Source organism: Dendropsophus ebraccatus, chromosome 11, assembly GCF_027789765.1.
Source record: "Dendropsophus ebraccatus isolate aDenEbr1 chromosome 11, aDenEbr1.pat, whole genome shotgun sequence".
Lineage (NCBI taxonomy): Eukaryota > Metazoa > Chordata > Amphibia > Anura > Hylidae > Dendropsophus > Dendropsophus ebraccatus.
This window is the reverse complement of record NC_091464.1, coordinates 14,300,390-14,318,493: the sequence shown is the minus strand read 5'-3', so window position 1 is coordinate 14,318,493 and position 18,104 is coordinate 14,300,390. Positions and strand designations below refer to the sequence as shown.

The 18,104-nt window shown below is 42.6% G+C and overlaps 1 protein-coding gene across 2 annotated transcripts; it reads right to left on the bottom strand.

The window, feature by feature from the left end:
* Positions 1 to 360: 360 nt before the first annotated feature.
* On the bottom strand, positions 361 to 16,945 carry DDX3X (DEAD-box helicase 3 X-linked). 2 transcript variants are annotated; one of them, XM_069946095.1, is made up of 19 exons: positions 16,648 to 16,945; positions 13,375 to 13,432; positions 13,209 to 13,259; positions 11,839 to 11,910; positions 10,511 to 10,624; positions 10,027 to 10,156; positions 9,197 to 9,355; positions 9,017 to 9,116; positions 7,187 to 7,322; positions 6,160 to 6,245; positions 5,967 to 6,065; positions 5,716 to 5,876; positions 5,443 to 5,587; positions 5,207 to 5,351; positions 4,924 to 5,105; positions 4,717 to 4,834; positions 4,173 to 4,326; positions 3,964 to 4,085; positions 361 to 2,867 (listed from the first exon to the last, which is right to left on the bottom strand). In XM_069946095.1, the coding sequence occupies exons 1-19, from the start codon at positions 16,690 to 16,692 to the stop codon at positions 2,785 to 2,787; spliced, it is 2,160 nt and encodes a 719-aa protein (XP_069802196.1). In that variant the 5' UTR covers positions 16,693 to 16,945; the 3' UTR covers positions 361 to 2,784. The 2 variants fall into 2 exon arrangements, with proteins under 2 accessions (XP_069802196.1, XP_069802197.1); XM_069946096.1 differs by lacking the exon at positions 11,839 to 11,910 and having other exon boundaries at positions 16,648 to 16,944.
* Positions 16,946 to 18,104: the final 1,159 nt, after the last annotated feature.

The following is an 18,104-nucleotide window of genomic DNA, read 5'->3' as shown; positions in this document are numbered from 1 at the left end:
TTGTGTAAAAGGGCCCTTACTCTGTGACTTAGGGTCCATTTACACAGAAAGAATATCTGACAGATTATCTGCCAAAGATTTGAAGCCAAATCCAGAAACAGACAAAGTCATGAAAGGAAAGCCTGAGATTTCTCCTTTTTCAAATCCATTCCTGCCTTTGGTTTCAAATCTTTGGCAGATAATCTGTGTAAATGGACCCTAAGCAATATGCTTAACCGCTTCTCCTGCTTTGTAAGGCTTCAAACATGACACCTGGTTCAACATCCCACACAAGTAAATGTTAAAGGGGAACCCAACAAATTTATTTGAAAACCATTTTATAAATGCAAGTGTGGTAAAAAACAAAAACATGGAGACATATTGTTTGCCATTCAACTTTTATTTTAATAAAATCAGTAATGCACAGCACATGCAGTGCCAAGCATCTATACTAGTACAATAAGCAAAGTCTAAACTAAAGCGACTTGAGGGTCAATTTTGACATTTAGCAAGTTCAAATCCATTCTTTTGCATATAAATGAGTGAACCTTATTCATGTTAAAAAGGTATTGCCAAAATTTACTTGCTAATATGTAATCATTGAGGACACAAGTCACCGATTCAGTATGACAAAGATAAACCACATGTTTGAGGATTGCAATGTGCCAGACATTCACTGAAAATAATAATAAAAAAAAAAAATTAAACCACACAACTAAACAAAACTCACGCAACAAACATCTGAGAATCTGGACACTTCACATCAGTGTTTTTGAAGTGTTTCATTAATATCTTAAGACAAGTGTATCAAAACCTTGGCATGTTTAAATTTCAAATTGCCAATTTTATTTTAATTACACCAGAACATTATGGCCGCTCAGCCAATACTGGGTCTGCTTAATTTGACTTAAGAGTTTAATATGACTTAACATTAAAAGCTCACACTACCCCGAAATATATAATTTCACGCATACGTTGACATTCAACATTCAAGTGCCAGTGTTTTTGTACTGTCTTTTGGTCAAGTTTCTTTAAGCTTTCAAAGAATCACTTAGGCTTACAAAAATAAATATTTGTCAAAATGTTGAATAAATATTACACAAAACTAGCAGCAAAAAGTATCTAGAAATCCATTGTGTGCAAAATAGTTGCTTCCCCATCTATCACTCCCATGGTCCCGAATAAGTCTCAATCCTGCCCTAGACTCCAAGCAGTGTTTTTGCCATTGTAAAAGAGACAAAAATAAAAGATTTGAGGTTAAGGACACATACACAAGACTTATATAAAAATTCTCTGAATGTGCAATAAAAGAAGTTTTTGTATAAAGTTATGGGCAAAAATGTACAAGGGCCACCTATATTTTAAATAGCACCATAACAATTACCTCAATACTGTCAAGTGCACCTACAAAAAGACTTAGAACAAGGCACAAAACACTTGTATATTCTATTGCACTTTAGATTTTTTTTTTGCCATTCCTATGCCACTAGAGTTGTTTGAATTCAACTACATATAGTAAGCTGAATTACAAGTGGCAGAGGTGTAAAAGGTGGGAATTACTCTTTGGCCAGATTTAGCATTGACATACTAAATACAATGGAAACCTATGCAACTAAAACTGACTAAAACCGCACACAGTAGCAGATTTTACACCTTGTGCAGTCCATGTACATTTGTTCCACCAAAGATCTTAAGATTTCAATTTACTCATCTGGAGCCATTTTACAAAGTCTACTGTAAGCCAAGTATGTTTATAACCTCTCAACGCAGCTGGAACAGAGTAATGTGAATCTGCATTAAAATAAAGCCTGCTGCATAATTCTTCCTGTTCATTCCCTCTTGACCAAAAAACATTAACACTAGCATGCGTTATTAGACCAAAAATCAGCCAGGCCTGTCACAGAACCACAGACTGCTGTGGTCAGCCATTCTGCCACTTTTTGTTTCATGACAGGCATAAGTTAGTTTAATGATGATACCTCCCAAAAAACCTATTTCAAGTTTCAGATAGTTTAACGTTTCCCTGTAATGTTCGGCCCATAGCTGGCTAGCTCACAAGTTACTCGTCTGCCTAAACATTGTTAAAGGAACTGCTGTATTGTATTCTCTGAAAAAACAGTGCTTCACGTGTACGAACATACTCATACACCTATGTGACTGGAATGGCTTTATGAAAAGACTTCAGGTTCTAAGTACCTTTCCAGGATAGAGTGAGCAAATCAGAACTTAACTTCGTACAGTTTGCCACATTAGAAACCATTCTGATATGCGTTAAGGTTTAAACTTAACAGAAACCCTAATGCAGGCTCACTGCACGAGTTTTGTTTTCCCTTGTAATATTAAATGCATGGATGAACGATTCCTGTTTTGAGTTGTATCACACCTGTGTGCCAAGGTTTGATTTCGCCCAAGTTCAATAAATTTATTTTCTCATAACAATTTATATCTTGAGCAATACTGAGCCAACAGGACATCAAAAATAAAAAGTTGTCTAAAGTTAAAGGCACAGTACATTAACAAACAAATTTATCCTCAGTCAAAATAAATGCAGTTGTTGGGAAAAGGGGTGGACTTGGGATTAATCCAACACTACAGCAATGAAATCTTCCAACACCATCAGAGTAGGTCTCTTTTTCCTATTGTTTGTTTTCTTCATGGCCCAGAGCTCCCTTGAAAAGAAAATTCAGTGGAGAATCACAGCTGGTAATGTACAAGTTCTTGAAGCTACACAAGGTATAGTCTGGCTAAAGTTACATGTGGTTTCCATATTAGCTTGTTTGGTTGAGTCATTTTGCTGTAGAGGGTTTAGTTGCCCCACCAGTCAACTTGGGAGCTGCCGCCATAGTTTCCACCATAACCATCACTGTTATAGAAGCCACCATATCCACCTGAGATTAGAAATAAAAGGGTTATTAACTTTGCTGCATGATTGACGGACAAGACCGTGAGGCAGTGTTCCCACGTTACACTTTAATATATGGATTTCTTAACCCCCATCAGGTACTGCCTCCAATTTCACTGCCTAAAACATATGGTGTTTTTAGATAGATTTATCTTTTTGAAGCCAAAGCAAGGAACAGACTAAAGAGGGAATAGGTTAAAGGAAAAACAGATTTCTCCTTCTCAAATTCATTCCTGGCACGCCACATTGCCTCAAAACAGACACCAATTGTTTCAGTTACCAACTACTATGAACAGGACTGGACGGCAAGTTCTTCAGATGATAGAAGTTTCTTTTTTTAAGCACTGCTTGGCCATTTTAGGCACCACAATGAACAAACCAAGTCCCCCATAAGTGTGTGTCTCTATAAACTTCTATTCACCACCACCCTTTTTGCATAATCAGTGGAAGTTTTTATTTTGAAACTGGTAGTACTTCAGACTATAGTCCTAATGTATATAGATGGATTGCAAGTGAAAGCACTAGGTGTTTGCATGGCATTGTATCAATATATATTGTTTTGAGTTTTTAAAGTTCTCTGTAGGCCATCCTGTCCCTCACTTAATTGTCAGAGAGGGACCACAGGCGTGGTTGAGGTCAACACATGTCAGGGCAAGCCACTCCAAGAGGCAAGGAGAGAGATAGCTGTCTAGTTGGGGGCACTGACCCACTACCTATCCAAACAATGGTCCTAGAATTTGTGACCCAGTGTGATTGCACACATTTTATTCTTCAATATAACATACTTTAAGCAAATTCTCCCCAGTGCTTCCTCTTTCCACATCTGTAAAGTATACATTTATCAGCAGCGACAGTGCAGCTATTTGGTTTCACCCAAATGCAATGATCAAGATATACACCTGCCCCCTCAAATGTCTGAATAGAGAAAGTGAAGGCATGAACTGTATTCTGCTCCCAAGACAGCCCCTTTAATGTGTTGTCACAAGTTATTGCGGGAGGATACTCTCAAGTGTTTAACATTGATTAATATGTATAAAAAAAAAAAATTTTAAAAAAAGTCACTGAAAACATTAAAAACATACCTCCTCCAAAACCTCGACTGCCACCATGACCGCTGCTTCGGCCTCCGCGACTGCTCCCAAAGCTGCTGCCGGCACTACTGCTCTGCCTGTAATCTCTTGCACCAAACCCACCACTGAATCGACTAAAGAAGAATACACACAGGTTACATATAAAAGCATTTACTAAAAACAGGTTACCACAAGTATCCCAACACAATAAAATTCTTTACCTCTTTGACCGTCCTCTACTGCTACTCTTATGATGCTGTTCATAGGCCATGTTCTCCAGCCAAGATGGTACCTCTTGTTTTGCTTCTACCAGAAGGTCCAGTAAGTCTTTTGTTATATTAATGTTTTTTTCATTGAAAAAGGATGTTGCAAGACCTTTGGAAAAAAAAAAAAAAAAATTAACACCAAGCTGGGAGGCGTGAGGAAGCCTACAATTCTCTTTAGGCATCAACACTAGAGATGAGCAAACTTACGGTAATATAAAAAAAAAAAAAAAAAAGCTTGGCAATCAGCGGGCAATTGGCAATTCTGACTCACTGCCTCCGGGTGCTGGGAAAAGCTGGATCCAACCCTGGGAAACTGGGATAAGTTTGCCAGGACTGGATGCAGCTTTTCCCAGCACCTGAGGAGTGACCGTCAGTTATAAGGCAGCCGGCTGATGAGTCAGATTGCAGAGGTAAAGCGCTTTGCTTCAGTATTACTGTAAATTCACTCATCTCTAAACACCACCATAGAAAGTTTGTGCATAAGACCTAAAATACGTACCTAGATTACCAACACGGCCGGTACGACCTATTCTGTGTACATATTCCTCAATGTCACTAGGCAGGTCAAAGTTTATAACATGCTTGACATTTGAAATATCAAGACCTCTTGCTGCTACCTGTAACACAAGAAGAAAAATGGTTGGCACAACTATACCGGACAGTGTAAGAAAATTATTCTGCTCTCCAAAGTGTAAAGCATGCTTACTGCTGTTGCCACAAGGATAGGGCTTTTTCCAGATCGGAATTGATGAAGTGCTTCTTCTCGATCTCTTTGAGATCTGTCGCCATGGATGCTTGTGCAAGCGTACCCTTCATGGTAAAGGAAATCCTCAAGGGCATCGGCGCCCTTTTTAGTTTCTACAAACACCAGAGTCAAGGAATCCTTGCCTGAAAAAAAGATTGCATGTGAGTGGCTTCATTGAACTTGACCTAATCACCATGATTCAGAGTAACATTTGTTTCGATTGATAAGACAGGTAAGTCCGTACCTGTTGCATTAAGAAGATCCAATAAAAATGATCTTTTATCCATTTCCTCCACCCAGACCACTTTCTGTGTAATGTTTTCAGACGTGGAGCCTACTCTCCCTACTGCCAAGAAGATGTATTCTTCCAGGAAATCTCGTGCAAGAATCTTTATACAGATGGGGAAAAACAACAACATTTAGAAGTGTTATCTATTTTTATAATCATGGCCTAATAAAATAAATTTGTCTGGTGGTTACCTGGATCTCTTTGGGGAAGGTAGCGCTGAACATCATGGTCTGACGAACACCCTTGGGGGGCATAGTATCTTGTTCTACAATTCTTCTAATTTGAGGCTCAAACCCCATGTCAAGCATTCTGTCAGCTTCATCCAACACAAGATATCTATTAAAGAGAAGTTTATTAACAAGGTTACTCTATAGCATTAACACATTGAAAAGCCACACTACAAATGTTTGTGCTCTTCTGTAGCTTATAGCGCGATCTAAAAAGCATTCTAGAATTTTACATACTTGCAACAGTCCAAGCCAATCTTTCCACGTTCCATCATATCAACTAGACGACCAGGTGTGGCTACAAGCAAGTGGCAACCTCGTTCCAAATCGCGAATTTGCTGGCCGATATCGGCACCACCATAAACGACACATGGCCGAACTTTGGATCTATAAGCAAACTAGGAGGGAGAAAGAGGGAAAAACTTGTGATGAGTAAGCCAAAACATTATTTTAGAGGGGCTGGGAATAGTGCACGTAAATGTGCATACCTTTCTGGCTTCTTCATAGATTTGTACTGCCAGTTCTCTGGTTGGAGCCAATACAAGGGACAATGGAAACTGTTTGCGCCTTCCATATCTTCCATTATCCTAAAATGAAATATCACAATATTGTCCATGTAACTGAAGTCAAGCCCATTTACATTAATCTATACAGTGCATTTTGTAGTTAAAGCAAAAGTACCTTTAAGTGCTTCATGGCTTCACCAGGACCATCTGCATATATCTGACTTAAGATGGGAAGCAAAAAGGCTGCAGTTTTGCCAGATCCTGAAATCAGAAAAGAAATTGAAGCATGTGAAACATTACCACAAAAAAAAAAAAAAAAAAAACCCAAGTACCGTATTTTCAGACGTATAAGGCGACTGGGCGTATAAGACGACCCCTGACTTTCAAATCAGATTGTCAGGGATTCGCCTTATACTCCGGAAAATGTTAATCCCTGCCTGACCGCAGCGCTGCTATGGTCAGGCAGGGGTTAACTGCAGCTAAATAAATAAAACAGTTAACTTACCTGGGCCCGTTCATGGCCTTCGTGCTTAGTCTTCTCTGCTCCCGGCGCAGGCAGTGTGATGTACACTGGCTGCGCCGGGGATGCCCGAAGCCCTCCTAAGGAGCCGAGCGTCTAATCTGAGACTCAGCTGCTCGGGAGAGCTTAAGAAGAATGACGGAGGCTTCGGGTACCTCTGGATCCTTCCGAAGCCTCATTTTTTTCAAAGCTCTCCCGAGCAGTCAAGAAGCTCGGTTTCTCGAGAGGGCTTCGGGCATCCCTGGCGCAGCCAGTGTACGTCAGTCTGCCTGCGTCAGGGACCGGAGAAGACGCGGAGGCTGTGAACAGGCCCAGGTGAGTTAACTTTTTTTTTTTTTTTAAATGGTCACCCCATTTGGTGGGAATACGGCCATTTTTGAGCACCCCCCCCCCCCCCACACACACACACACCATTCCCGGCGTATAAGACGACCGCCGAATTCTGACAAGATTTTTTTCGGGGTTAAAAAGTAGTCTTATACGCCGGAAAATACAGTAATTAAATCTGAAAACCTCTTTAAAGATTTTCCCCTAACCATAAAATAGGGGACAAGTATAGGATCTGTAGGCCCGACCTCCATGCCGCCTGGGGAACTAGAAAGGCACTGGAGGGAAGGCTGTAATTTTCATTAGACTACATATATATTAAACAATAGTCTGTAGCAGCTCAGACAAATCTTACCAGTCTGTGCACAGGCCATCAAGTCTCGTTTCTCTATGATAATTGGAATTGCATGCTTCTGCACAGGAGTGGGCCGTGTGTAACGTGTGAGTTGAATATTTCCCATAATTATCTCTCCCATGTTGACATCTTGGAACTGTGGGGGTAGATTGTAGAGGAAGAAAGGTAAATGAGAAATAAAAACAAAGCTTATTCTGGCAACACATCTGTACACGTTAGGCCAGGCAATAAAAGAAAAATCAGACAATAAAAGAAAAATCAGACATTGACCTACTGGTAAAATCACTATTAAAACAATTTTTGGTGTTTTTCTTCTATTTTTATTATGTCTGATAAGTAGGGGGCTGCTGAAAACTGAGTTGTACAGCAAAATGAAACACCAGTAGATTAGCTAAATAGTCACAGCTCAGCCTTCCCCTGCCTATGGAACAACATAAGTACAGGTCACAGTGCTTACTCAGATGTGTCCTATATAAAACAGGAGAGGTTTATTTTATCTACCTACAAGGCTTGCTTTAAAAGGTGTTATCCAGCCGTACAACACGGCCATTTACTTCCAGAGACAGCACCGCTCGTCTCCAGTTTAGGTGTGATTTGCAATTAAGCTCCAGCTACAAAACCCCACCCAAACTGGATACAAGAGTGGGGCTGTCTCTGGAAGAAAGTGGCCATGTTTTTGTAGCACTGGATAACCCCTTTAAAAAGGGGTAGTGCGGTGTTGAACATTTATTCACTAAACACACATTACAAAGTTATACAACTTTGTAGTGTGTTATTTAAGTATATGGCCCCCTTCCCCGTGCTCCCCCACCCCACCCTAGAAGTGTGATGCATTATACTCACTGAATCACTGTTGACCCCGGCCGCCATCTTGGGTCAAAAACGTCATATATACGGCATCACACTTCTGGGGTGGGGGTGAACATGGGGAAGGGGGCCATTCACTTAAATAACACACATTACAAAGTTGTATAACTTTGTAATGTGTGTTATTTAGTGAATAAATGTTGAAAACCACACTACCCCCTTTAAGGCATATTCCTAAAATATTAACAGCTCAGCCAAGATTGCGGCTCTATAATATACTGAAATTTTATTTTTAAATAATTTACAATTTACAATTCTGCAGTTGCAACTTAAGGGAACCTAACCACAACTGCATCCACTAAATGTGTCGAACATACTTTAATTCCCACACCATATGCAAACTTCCATTATAGAGGTCACGAGTGTGTTATTCTCAGCCAAAATAGTTACAATGCGGCATCCAATCCCAGCACTGCCACTTTCCTCTATGGCCCAGTAAACACATTGGAGCTCAGAGAAAGGTGTGTAAAGGCCCCTCCATGACTCAGCAGGCTCCTGCACTGTGAATCACTCCCAGAGAGGGGTGATTAGACTATTCCAGTCCACCAGCTGTGACTTCTTCAGAGGTGAACGCCCTGATGACTACATAGCGAAAATTTGCATACAGCAGAGGAATTGGGCAATAGCTGGGCAGGTAAAAGAAATTACATGTGATACATTGCAGGAGGCTTTATTAGGCTGTATTTTTGCTTCAGTAGATGCAATTGTGTGGACTGGTTCCCTTTAAGTACTACCTCAGTCCATCCAACACTCATTAGCATTTAAATATGGAGGGAAAAAAAAAAAAAAATCACCCCCCCCACCCTATAAAAACATAACAGCAGGTTAGATTCTTCTAAACTTCAGTAAGTCTCCCTTTAATTAAATTACTTAACATGTGATCTATAAATTAAGTTGGATACTGGGTTACAAATTCATGTATGTCAATGACAAATATAAATAGCATACTAAAGTAATACATACACTTTCTATATGTGGAGGAGCGTTTGTGCCTGTTGCTTCAACTGGAATGTCATCATACTTCTCAAAGTTTATGCCAGTATTGCTTCCAGAAAAGAGTTCTCTGCGAAAAGAAGCGACATTAAGAATTGTGGGAAACACACACTACAAAAACAGAACTGAAACATGTCCAGTAACACTTACTGTTCTATGCGATCATTTGGGGCGAGAGGCTTTGACCAGTCATCTTCATCATTTCTCTCATCTGTCCAACGACTGCTGCCACGGTCAAATCTCCCAAAGCCACCTCTGTCACTGCGATTCCCTATGCCATCAAAGCCATCTGTACGGCGATCATCAGATCTACACAGTATACAACATCATTTAATCTGTGTCCTCTCTTACAACGCATTTGAATAGAATATGAATGGTATAAAATTTAAGTGTATCAAGATACTCAATTAGGATAGACTGAAAGTATAGCTACTAGATGTAAGAAATATAGTTGTGGGAGGTAGCTGGCAAGCTCCCCTTCATACACTGCAGACTGACCTGTGGTGTACTGAAAGCTTACCTGAGGTGCAATAGGTCCTTTACCAGTTTATGCTTTGGTTGCCAGGGTGCGAGAACAGCACACAGGACTACCCCTCAGGTTTTTTGGTTGTGGAAAGTGATTTCACCTTACTTGTGTGCACAAAACACAAGGTGTTTAACAACCATTTAATATAGTCCCCCTCCCATACCAACTTTACATTAAACTATATACTTAAGTCATAACAAATTGAGTGGTGTGCACAAAAAATATACATGTACTAATAGTCATCACATGGACCATTTTAAACATGCACAAAAGCTTTTGTCTAGATGTTGAAAGGCTACATCTTTAATCCCTTCATACATTGAATCGTACACTAGCCTATATAGTAGTATGGTAGTTATACAAAAAAAAAGTTGCCAGATTAAAAAATATTTTTATACACATCAGCCAGATTAAAAAATATTTTTATACACATCAGCTTAGCACTAAGACTTACCTGCGTGTCCCACTTCCCCTGTCATTGAATAAACCTGATCTGCCACGGTCACTTTTTGACCCAAAACTGCTGTAAGCATCTCTGTCTCTGGGAGCAGAATTCCACCCAGAGTTTTCGCGGTCATAAAATCCTATTAGAGAGGGGGAAAAAAAAAAAAAAAAAAAAAAAAAAAAAAAAAAGAGGGGAAAGAAATTACAAGCTATAGGTACTTCTAACCATGATGCCATCAGCCTGAGACCGGGAGGGCTCAGCTTCCATTGCTAAGCCCTGCTAAAATCCTGTGCATGTGGATTGCAAAACACAGGATCTCAGCAGAGTTGGCATTTTTATTTTTTAACTCTAAACCTGCCATATTCTGACCCCTATAACTTCATTTTACTTCTACAGAACGTCCATTTGTTACATCATAATCTGTAAAATCTATTGGCACCATGTGTGCTTTTCAAGCACTTGAGTACACTAAACAGATAATACCAATACCTACCAGAGCCAGTACGACCAGAGCCCCTATTTCCATATCCATTCATACGACTATCGCGGTCATCGTTGGTCCCGTTTATATATCCATTTCCTCCACGACCAGTGTCCCATCCTGAATCTTGTAGAGGGAGAAACATGGATTACATTTCTGTGGATAATACTGCGCATCTATGGAAATTCGGATGTTCAATGGTTTGTTTGGGTGGTTGTCCACAAGGCGCTGAAAACTAGTGTCTAAAAGCAAGCTAAAGCAAGCTGACAAACCCCCAGGTGTAATGCATGTTACATGCACATTAGTGAATTTTATGGCTGCCCACATGTGAAAATACACCAATGGAACCACTCATTTAACGCAGAGGACGTAGCATATCTGGGCAACTTTACACCCAACTACCTGCATTGCAGCCTGTTTAATGGAAAGTCGACTGAACAGGTGTACACATTGAGGACACGCTGCAGCCAAAGGCATTAATACGCAGACTAACCAGCCACAAGTCAGTGCAGTTTCCTAATAGACTGTTAGAAGACCCGTTAACACTCCTCACCTGTTTTAGGATCGACATGCAATACCCATGAAACAATTCTGATAACCCATTTTATATAGCTGTGTTGTAGGGTTTTTGTGATTCTTACTAAAAATGTATGACTGAATAGACCAACTATGTGTCTTCCTAGCGTGTCCAATCAGAGCAGATAGTGCCTGAGAGTATAGGAACAAGCCCTCCACTGGTTATAAAGTCATACATTTATAGTAATAAGAGGAAGGCCAGAGACACAGAGGAATGCAGCCCAGTGCGGTGTCCCTCCCAAGGAACAGTATCGGCTAATAGGATCTCTCCAGGGGTGCCATCATAGGGTGATGAGAAACTGTACGTGACTGTGCTATGTATCAGCATTTAATGGGGAATACAAGCATTTACTAAAACAGGAAAGGAGTCAGGTTCCCTTTCAACAGCCACCGTCTGCAGGTGTGAGGCAGTTTTACCCACAAAACCTTCATCAATATGAAAGCACCGGTTCCAAGTGCAACCCAATGACGCTGTGACTTTCAGCTCATTCCTTTAGCATTTTATGGTGAGGTAACACTGCTACCGGGAAGAGACCTAACACAGCAATAGTGCACTATTTCACTGCTCATCTAACCATTAGTTATTAGAGTCAAGAAGCCATGTAGGTGAACTGTTACAGTGTCATAGGAGTGTGAATATATTGCTTTAAAAGACAGAGCAATTTATTAGGGATTCCACTGCAATTCACAGGCAGCTTAATGGCTAGCTTATGCAGGCCAAGCTATTGTTCAGCCAACACACCAAGACAGGTAACCAACCGTACCATTCCTTTGGGACCACCAATCACCGTAGCCCTTATACACATCTACAGCTGGATACTGACACCTTGGATAACCTACATGATAATACATCTTTCAGAACAAATTCGCCAGCCTCTTTATAGTTACAGATAGCTGAACAAGGGCTAAGTTAGTAGTGTCCGATACTACAGACCCTGGAGGTTATTTTTGCATTTACATGTACACCAGGTTAAAAACAGACCGCAACTAAAGCAATTTGATGGGGTTGTCCACCACTTTCCTTTTATAAACAGCAGGGATAAGTGACACTGCTGCATCCTGGTTCTTTAGACCCCCTTTGTAATGTCCCTGCCACCCTACCACCGGATGGCCCCTCCATCCACATATCACATCCTATGGAGGAGCAAATGACTGATACAAGTCACCACACTCCCTGCTTGAGCACAGTGTACGGCTATGGAAGAGGGATGGTGATTTATATCTATGTATATACCACCTACTGAAACTGCTACATAACTTCACTGTTTAGCACCACTTCCACTCTTAGATACATTTTGTTCTCCCACCCCCTGCTGGAAATGATCCCCTCCCCCATCGCCATGAGGGGTTCTGCATTTATACGGTTTAAAGGAAGTCTAGGTGGTTTGACCATGTATGCCCTTTGTACTGTATATGACCTTCAAGCTGATCTGGATAAAAAAAAAAGGTTTTTCGAAAAATATTTTTAATTGTGACATGTATCAGTCATGTGCTCCCCCTTAAGGTGACACAGTAGAGCTACAGAACAGGGCTGCAGAAGAGCAAGTGACTTATCACTGCTATTCATTTCAGAAATGATAAAGGATTGCCAACCCCTTTAAAGGGACATTCTGGCATGTTAAATGTTTATACAGTGCTGCTTATATAGAACATAAACCTCTTATTCTTACCTCTCATGCTCCCCCAGTGTCCTCCTGTGGTGTCTCCAGGCCCCCCGCTACTGATGACTGCCACTTTAGCACGGTGCTGTCATGTCTCAGTCCAATACAGAAGCGGCCATGGCAGCAATTAGCAGGGAACGCGGAGATGCCACAGGAGGACACCAAGGGAGGCAAAGAGGTTTTATATAAGGGCAACACTGTATAAGTAGTTTAAGTGCTGGGAAACCACTTTAATGGCCACAATGTATTTAGCTAATATGTATTTAAGCCAAGATGTTTATAAGGCCACCATTGACAAGAAGCTTGCTTTTAGCTGCAGTCTATTAGATACCCACGCTGACTGAGGTATGCCTACCCAAGCTAATAAACCCTATTTACTATACATCACAAGGGAAGGTAGTTGTAGGTTATATCTGGACAGTATCTGCTTTGTAAAGTGTTCAGCAAACGGTAGCTGATTCAATGAAACTTACCATGTCTTGAAGCTTCCTTGTTTCTTAGGTGAGGAGGAATATAACGCCCTTCTATTGTTATAGAAAGAAAAGGGTAAAGAAAAAAAAAAAAAAAAAAGGTCAGGTTAAACAGGTCAAGAAACCATGTCACCAAATACTTGGGGTGAGAATAAACTAATATACTTACTGGTTGCAGAGCCACCACCACTTTGAGAGTCAGCTGAATTCAAGTCTAGCCCAGCAAACTAATAGAAAGAAAGCATTTATTACTTATGTATAAGACATCACACCTTACACAGTAATAAGTTTTTCCCCTTGTACAACACAGTCTAAGTAGTGCACCCAGCTTACTAAGCAAAGCTGTGTGGAATTCTTTTCCATCCACTGATTCACACATTGCTGTATACACTGTAACTAGACGACATCTCCTGGCCACATGTGGTACTGCAACAGACACTCCAAAAGACAAAATGGAGGAACGCCAAATGATGCTACCTCACAAGTTACCAAAGAAATTCAGTGACATGCTACACTGTGCGGGTAGAATTTCCTCACAGGATATAGTTGCCATATCATAAATATGAGGTACTGTCCACAATTTGAGACGTTCAGTAGAATAGGAACTAAAAAGGGCAATTTTTAGGAGCTATCTGCAATAGGTCACAAGAGGTCACATGCCGAGCACAATAAATCAAACCAGTCATAGTACAAAAGGAGGAAACCATCAGGGTTCTTTCACACGTGTCATTAGGATACCATTTTTGAAGTCAAAACTAGGCTCCCCTCTCCTGCAGAGTCTTCAGGTTCCCCCTGAACGCTCCTGACACCACTTCCAAGATGGACTCGTCTCAGCGGTGTGAGCATTCAGCAGAGGACCCAGGTTAGCATGGTGGGTGAAAATAGGGTGTTTGAGATCTTTATTTTCCATATAGGGGAAGCAATATTTTAAAGGGCAGTGTAGTACACTTTTTTCCTATGCCCAGGGAAGGAGTAGGTGAAAAAAAAAAAAAAAAAAAAAAAAAAAAAAAATCAGCCACTTACCTGGCCCAGTCCCAAGCATGTGGCAGCTTCTTGGTATTGAGATGTGATGTTGCAGCCCCAATACCCAAAAGCTGCAACACGCCGGGGACTGGAGCTGCGGAATACAGGTGGGAGGTAGGCGGACTTTTCTTTCACCCACCCCTTTCCCTGGAAAACCCCTTTAAGCTCTTGTAAAATGAAACCTGAACAGTGATTGGTTGCCACGGACAAATTACACCAGTCTGCATGTCAAACAAATTGACAAACCAGGACCTATCTGCTTAAAGAGGCCTGCTCAAAATCCTACTACATATGGCCTCGCCATCACAATATGATTGGTTGCGTCCAACTCTGAGCAACCCATCGATCAGATGTTAGAAAAATCCACATGTCCACGAGCGTAATGTAAAAAAAAGTACATTTAGTAGCATACTATACCATAAAAAGACACAACTACTTTGGTAATGCAGATGTCCTACCACAATGGCCACTTACTGGTTGAGATCAGCTAGCCATGTTGAATATAGGAATGCACCCAATTACTCAAAAACCGGTATAAAAAAAAAAAAAAATGGAGTGTGCTAGTCAAAAATTGTCTTGAGAGGCAATCCGTGACAGCTAAAGAACCTGCCCGCTCAGCCAATCAGCAGCCACAACAGTCTCAGCTTCAACCACTGATTGGCTGAGCAAGGCAAGGTCCTGGTGCCAACACAAGGAAGTAATGTGCAACACACACGCACAGGTTCTCTACTTTTAAACGCACCTTAAGGACCCAATCACACTGAGCAAAAGTGGCAGAATTTCAAGCAGACCCCGCACCAGACTCCGCCTGTCTCATTGTTTCGATGGGCTCTCTCATGCACCTCCTCCCTTAGAACAGACATGTCAATTCACTGGACAGAGAATGGAGATGAGGAAGAATCCCAATCAATGGGACAGTCGTCGGCTCCGCTTGAAATTCTGCCAAGTTTTGCTCGGGCCCTTAAGCCGCATTCACACATCCCGTAAAATTGTCCGTGGTCCCCCTTCCCTCCATCCATCCCCTCCTTGGTTGAACTTTATGGACATGCATCTTTTTTTCAACTGTATAATGTAAGTAAGTTTAGGAACCATTCAAACAACCCGTGCCATGACCCCCAATGCGAAAAAAAATAGGACATAGCTGGTGACAGCTCCCCACCCCCTTAGTGATGAGAGGAGCGCAGAAGACAACTACCCGCCTACTGCCCCCCCTGTGCCGGTGAACACATGATCCAACTACCATGGGGGGAGCAGGTAAGTAGTCGTCTTCTGCGCTCCTGTCATCTCTGCTGCACGTCAATTGGGGGATGCAGGGTCACAATCCTCTTCGGGTCATCGTGGCACAGATTGTATGAATGAGGCCTTAGAGCAGGGATAAGGGCCCTTTGGCTGTCCAGGCATGATGGGTATTGTAGCTTTGCAACAGCCGGAGGGCCAAAGGGTCCCCATCCCGGACTTAGAACATGTTCACACTAAGAAATTTCAAGCTGAATTCCGCCTCTAAATATGTACAGAGCAACATCCAATTGCGGTTAGCGGGATTTCTGCTCTGTTCACACGCGGAATGTTCCAGAAGAGAAATCCCATAGAAGTTCTTAAAGGGGTACTCCAGTGGGGGGCGCACTTTTTTGCTGGGACCGGGGAGGAGGTGGCCGAGGGAAAAGACGTCCACTCACCTCCCCGGGACCGACCCGCCGCTGGAACCGGGGAGGTGAGTGGACGCCTTTTCCCTCGGCCACAGCAAAAAAGTGTGGAGTACCCCTTTAAATTTCCTATTTCTGCATCAACTCAGAAAGAGGAAGTTTTTCCCCAGGAAAATTTCCTCTTCACTTCCTCGGTGTGAACATACCCCAACAAAGTAAAATTACAGAGCGGCCCTTTAAGGCTGACCAATCTTATGCCGGGGTCGTCCCGTCTGGCGGCGGCCTCCTCAGGGGAGATGGGTGGGGGCCATTTTGGGCCCATTAGGTGTAGCAGGGCATGTGGCGGGGTGAGTGAGGACAGAACTAGGTCACATCCCCAGGGAATGGCAGCCCGGATCGGTGTACACCAGAGGCCCCGGTAACAGGAGGCTGAGGCACCGAGCACATTAGCCGCCGGCGTGTCCCTCCCCTCCCCCCTCACAAAGGCCGCCATTGTGACGCCATCGCCGCACGGAACCAGCCGGGATCACCGTAAGGGTGTGCCCCGATCCCCGGTGCGTCATGGCCGCCTAGGCCGCGCACTCCACATCCGGCCCTGATGACGCAGCCGCCGCCGCTCCGGGTAATGACCGGCACGTAGGCTCCGGCCAGCGAGCTCTTCCCGCCCCAGGACCCTCCCCACAGAGGAGGGAGGGCGGTTATGTAAGTGCGCACACAGGCCCGCCGACAAGGCCGCCATTGTCTGCCGGCGCCCGGCTCCCCCCTCACACACTCACCTGCTGGTCTAGACCGTGAACATTCTCGACGGCCACATGACTCATAACTAAACGATAAGAAGGCCGGGATCCCTCAAGCACGAAATTCGGTCGGTGTTTGCGACTAGAAGTGACGATTACCGCACCGCTGCCTCACGAACCTCGAGCTCGCTGACGTTTATAAAGTAACAAAAAAACAAACTAATAAAAAAAAACACAAACAATGAATATTGCCGCTAGTACTTCAATCTTAACGCTGATTACCGACGACGCGTACAGTACGAGAGGCTGCTCCCAACTGAACGCCCGGGCGAGCCGGGCCGACCTCTTAAATACTGACGACGTGCAAGTGACGTCAATACGCACGGCGGCGGCGCTCTCGGGGTGGGAGGAGCCGGGCAGGCGCGCTCCCGTGAGGTGGACCTCGTTTGGCTTGTCGTGCGTGTGGCTCTTGTCTCCGGGCAGCCTACAGTGACACGCGCCTATCACGGGCAAGGGCGAGCTCCTCGGGAAGAACCGCGAGATTTCCTCCTGGCTTCGGCGCGGTGTAGCGTGGTGCCTCACTATGGCTTATAGATGTGAGGAGACGAGGGGTTTGTGTGGGGAGCGGGTGGCGGAGTGTTTTATAGTGAGTATAACCGAGTATGACATCCCAAACGTCTCATATACTTATATATACACCCCAAACGTCTCATATACTTATATATATACACCCCAAACGTCTCATATACTTATATATATACACCCCCAACGTCCCATATACTTATATATACACCCCAAACGTCTCATATACTTATATATATACACCCCAAACGTCTCATATACTTATATATATACACCCCAAACGGCTCATATACTTATATATACACCCCAAACGGCTCATATACTTATATATACACCCCCAACGTCCCATATACTTATATATACACCCCAGACGTCTCATATACTTATATATACACCCCAGACGTCTCATATACTTATATATACACCCCCAACGTCCCATATACTTATATATACACCCCAAACGTCCCATATACTTATATATACATCCCAAACGGCTCATATACTTATATATATACACCCCAAACGTCTCATACTTGTATATACTCCCCCAAACGTCTTATATATATACACCCCAAACGTCTCATATACTTATATATATACACCCCAAACGTCTCATACTTGTATATACTCCCCCAAACGTCTTATATATATACACCCCAAACGTCTCATATACTTATATATATACACCCCAAACGTCTCATATACTTATATATACACCCCAAACGGCTCATATACTTATATATACACCCCCAACGTCCCATATACTTATATATATACACCCCAAACGGCTCATATACTTATATATACACCCCAAACATCTTATATACTTATATATACACACCCCAAACGTCTCATATACTTATATATACACACCCCAAACGTCTCATATACTTATATATACACCCCCAACGTCC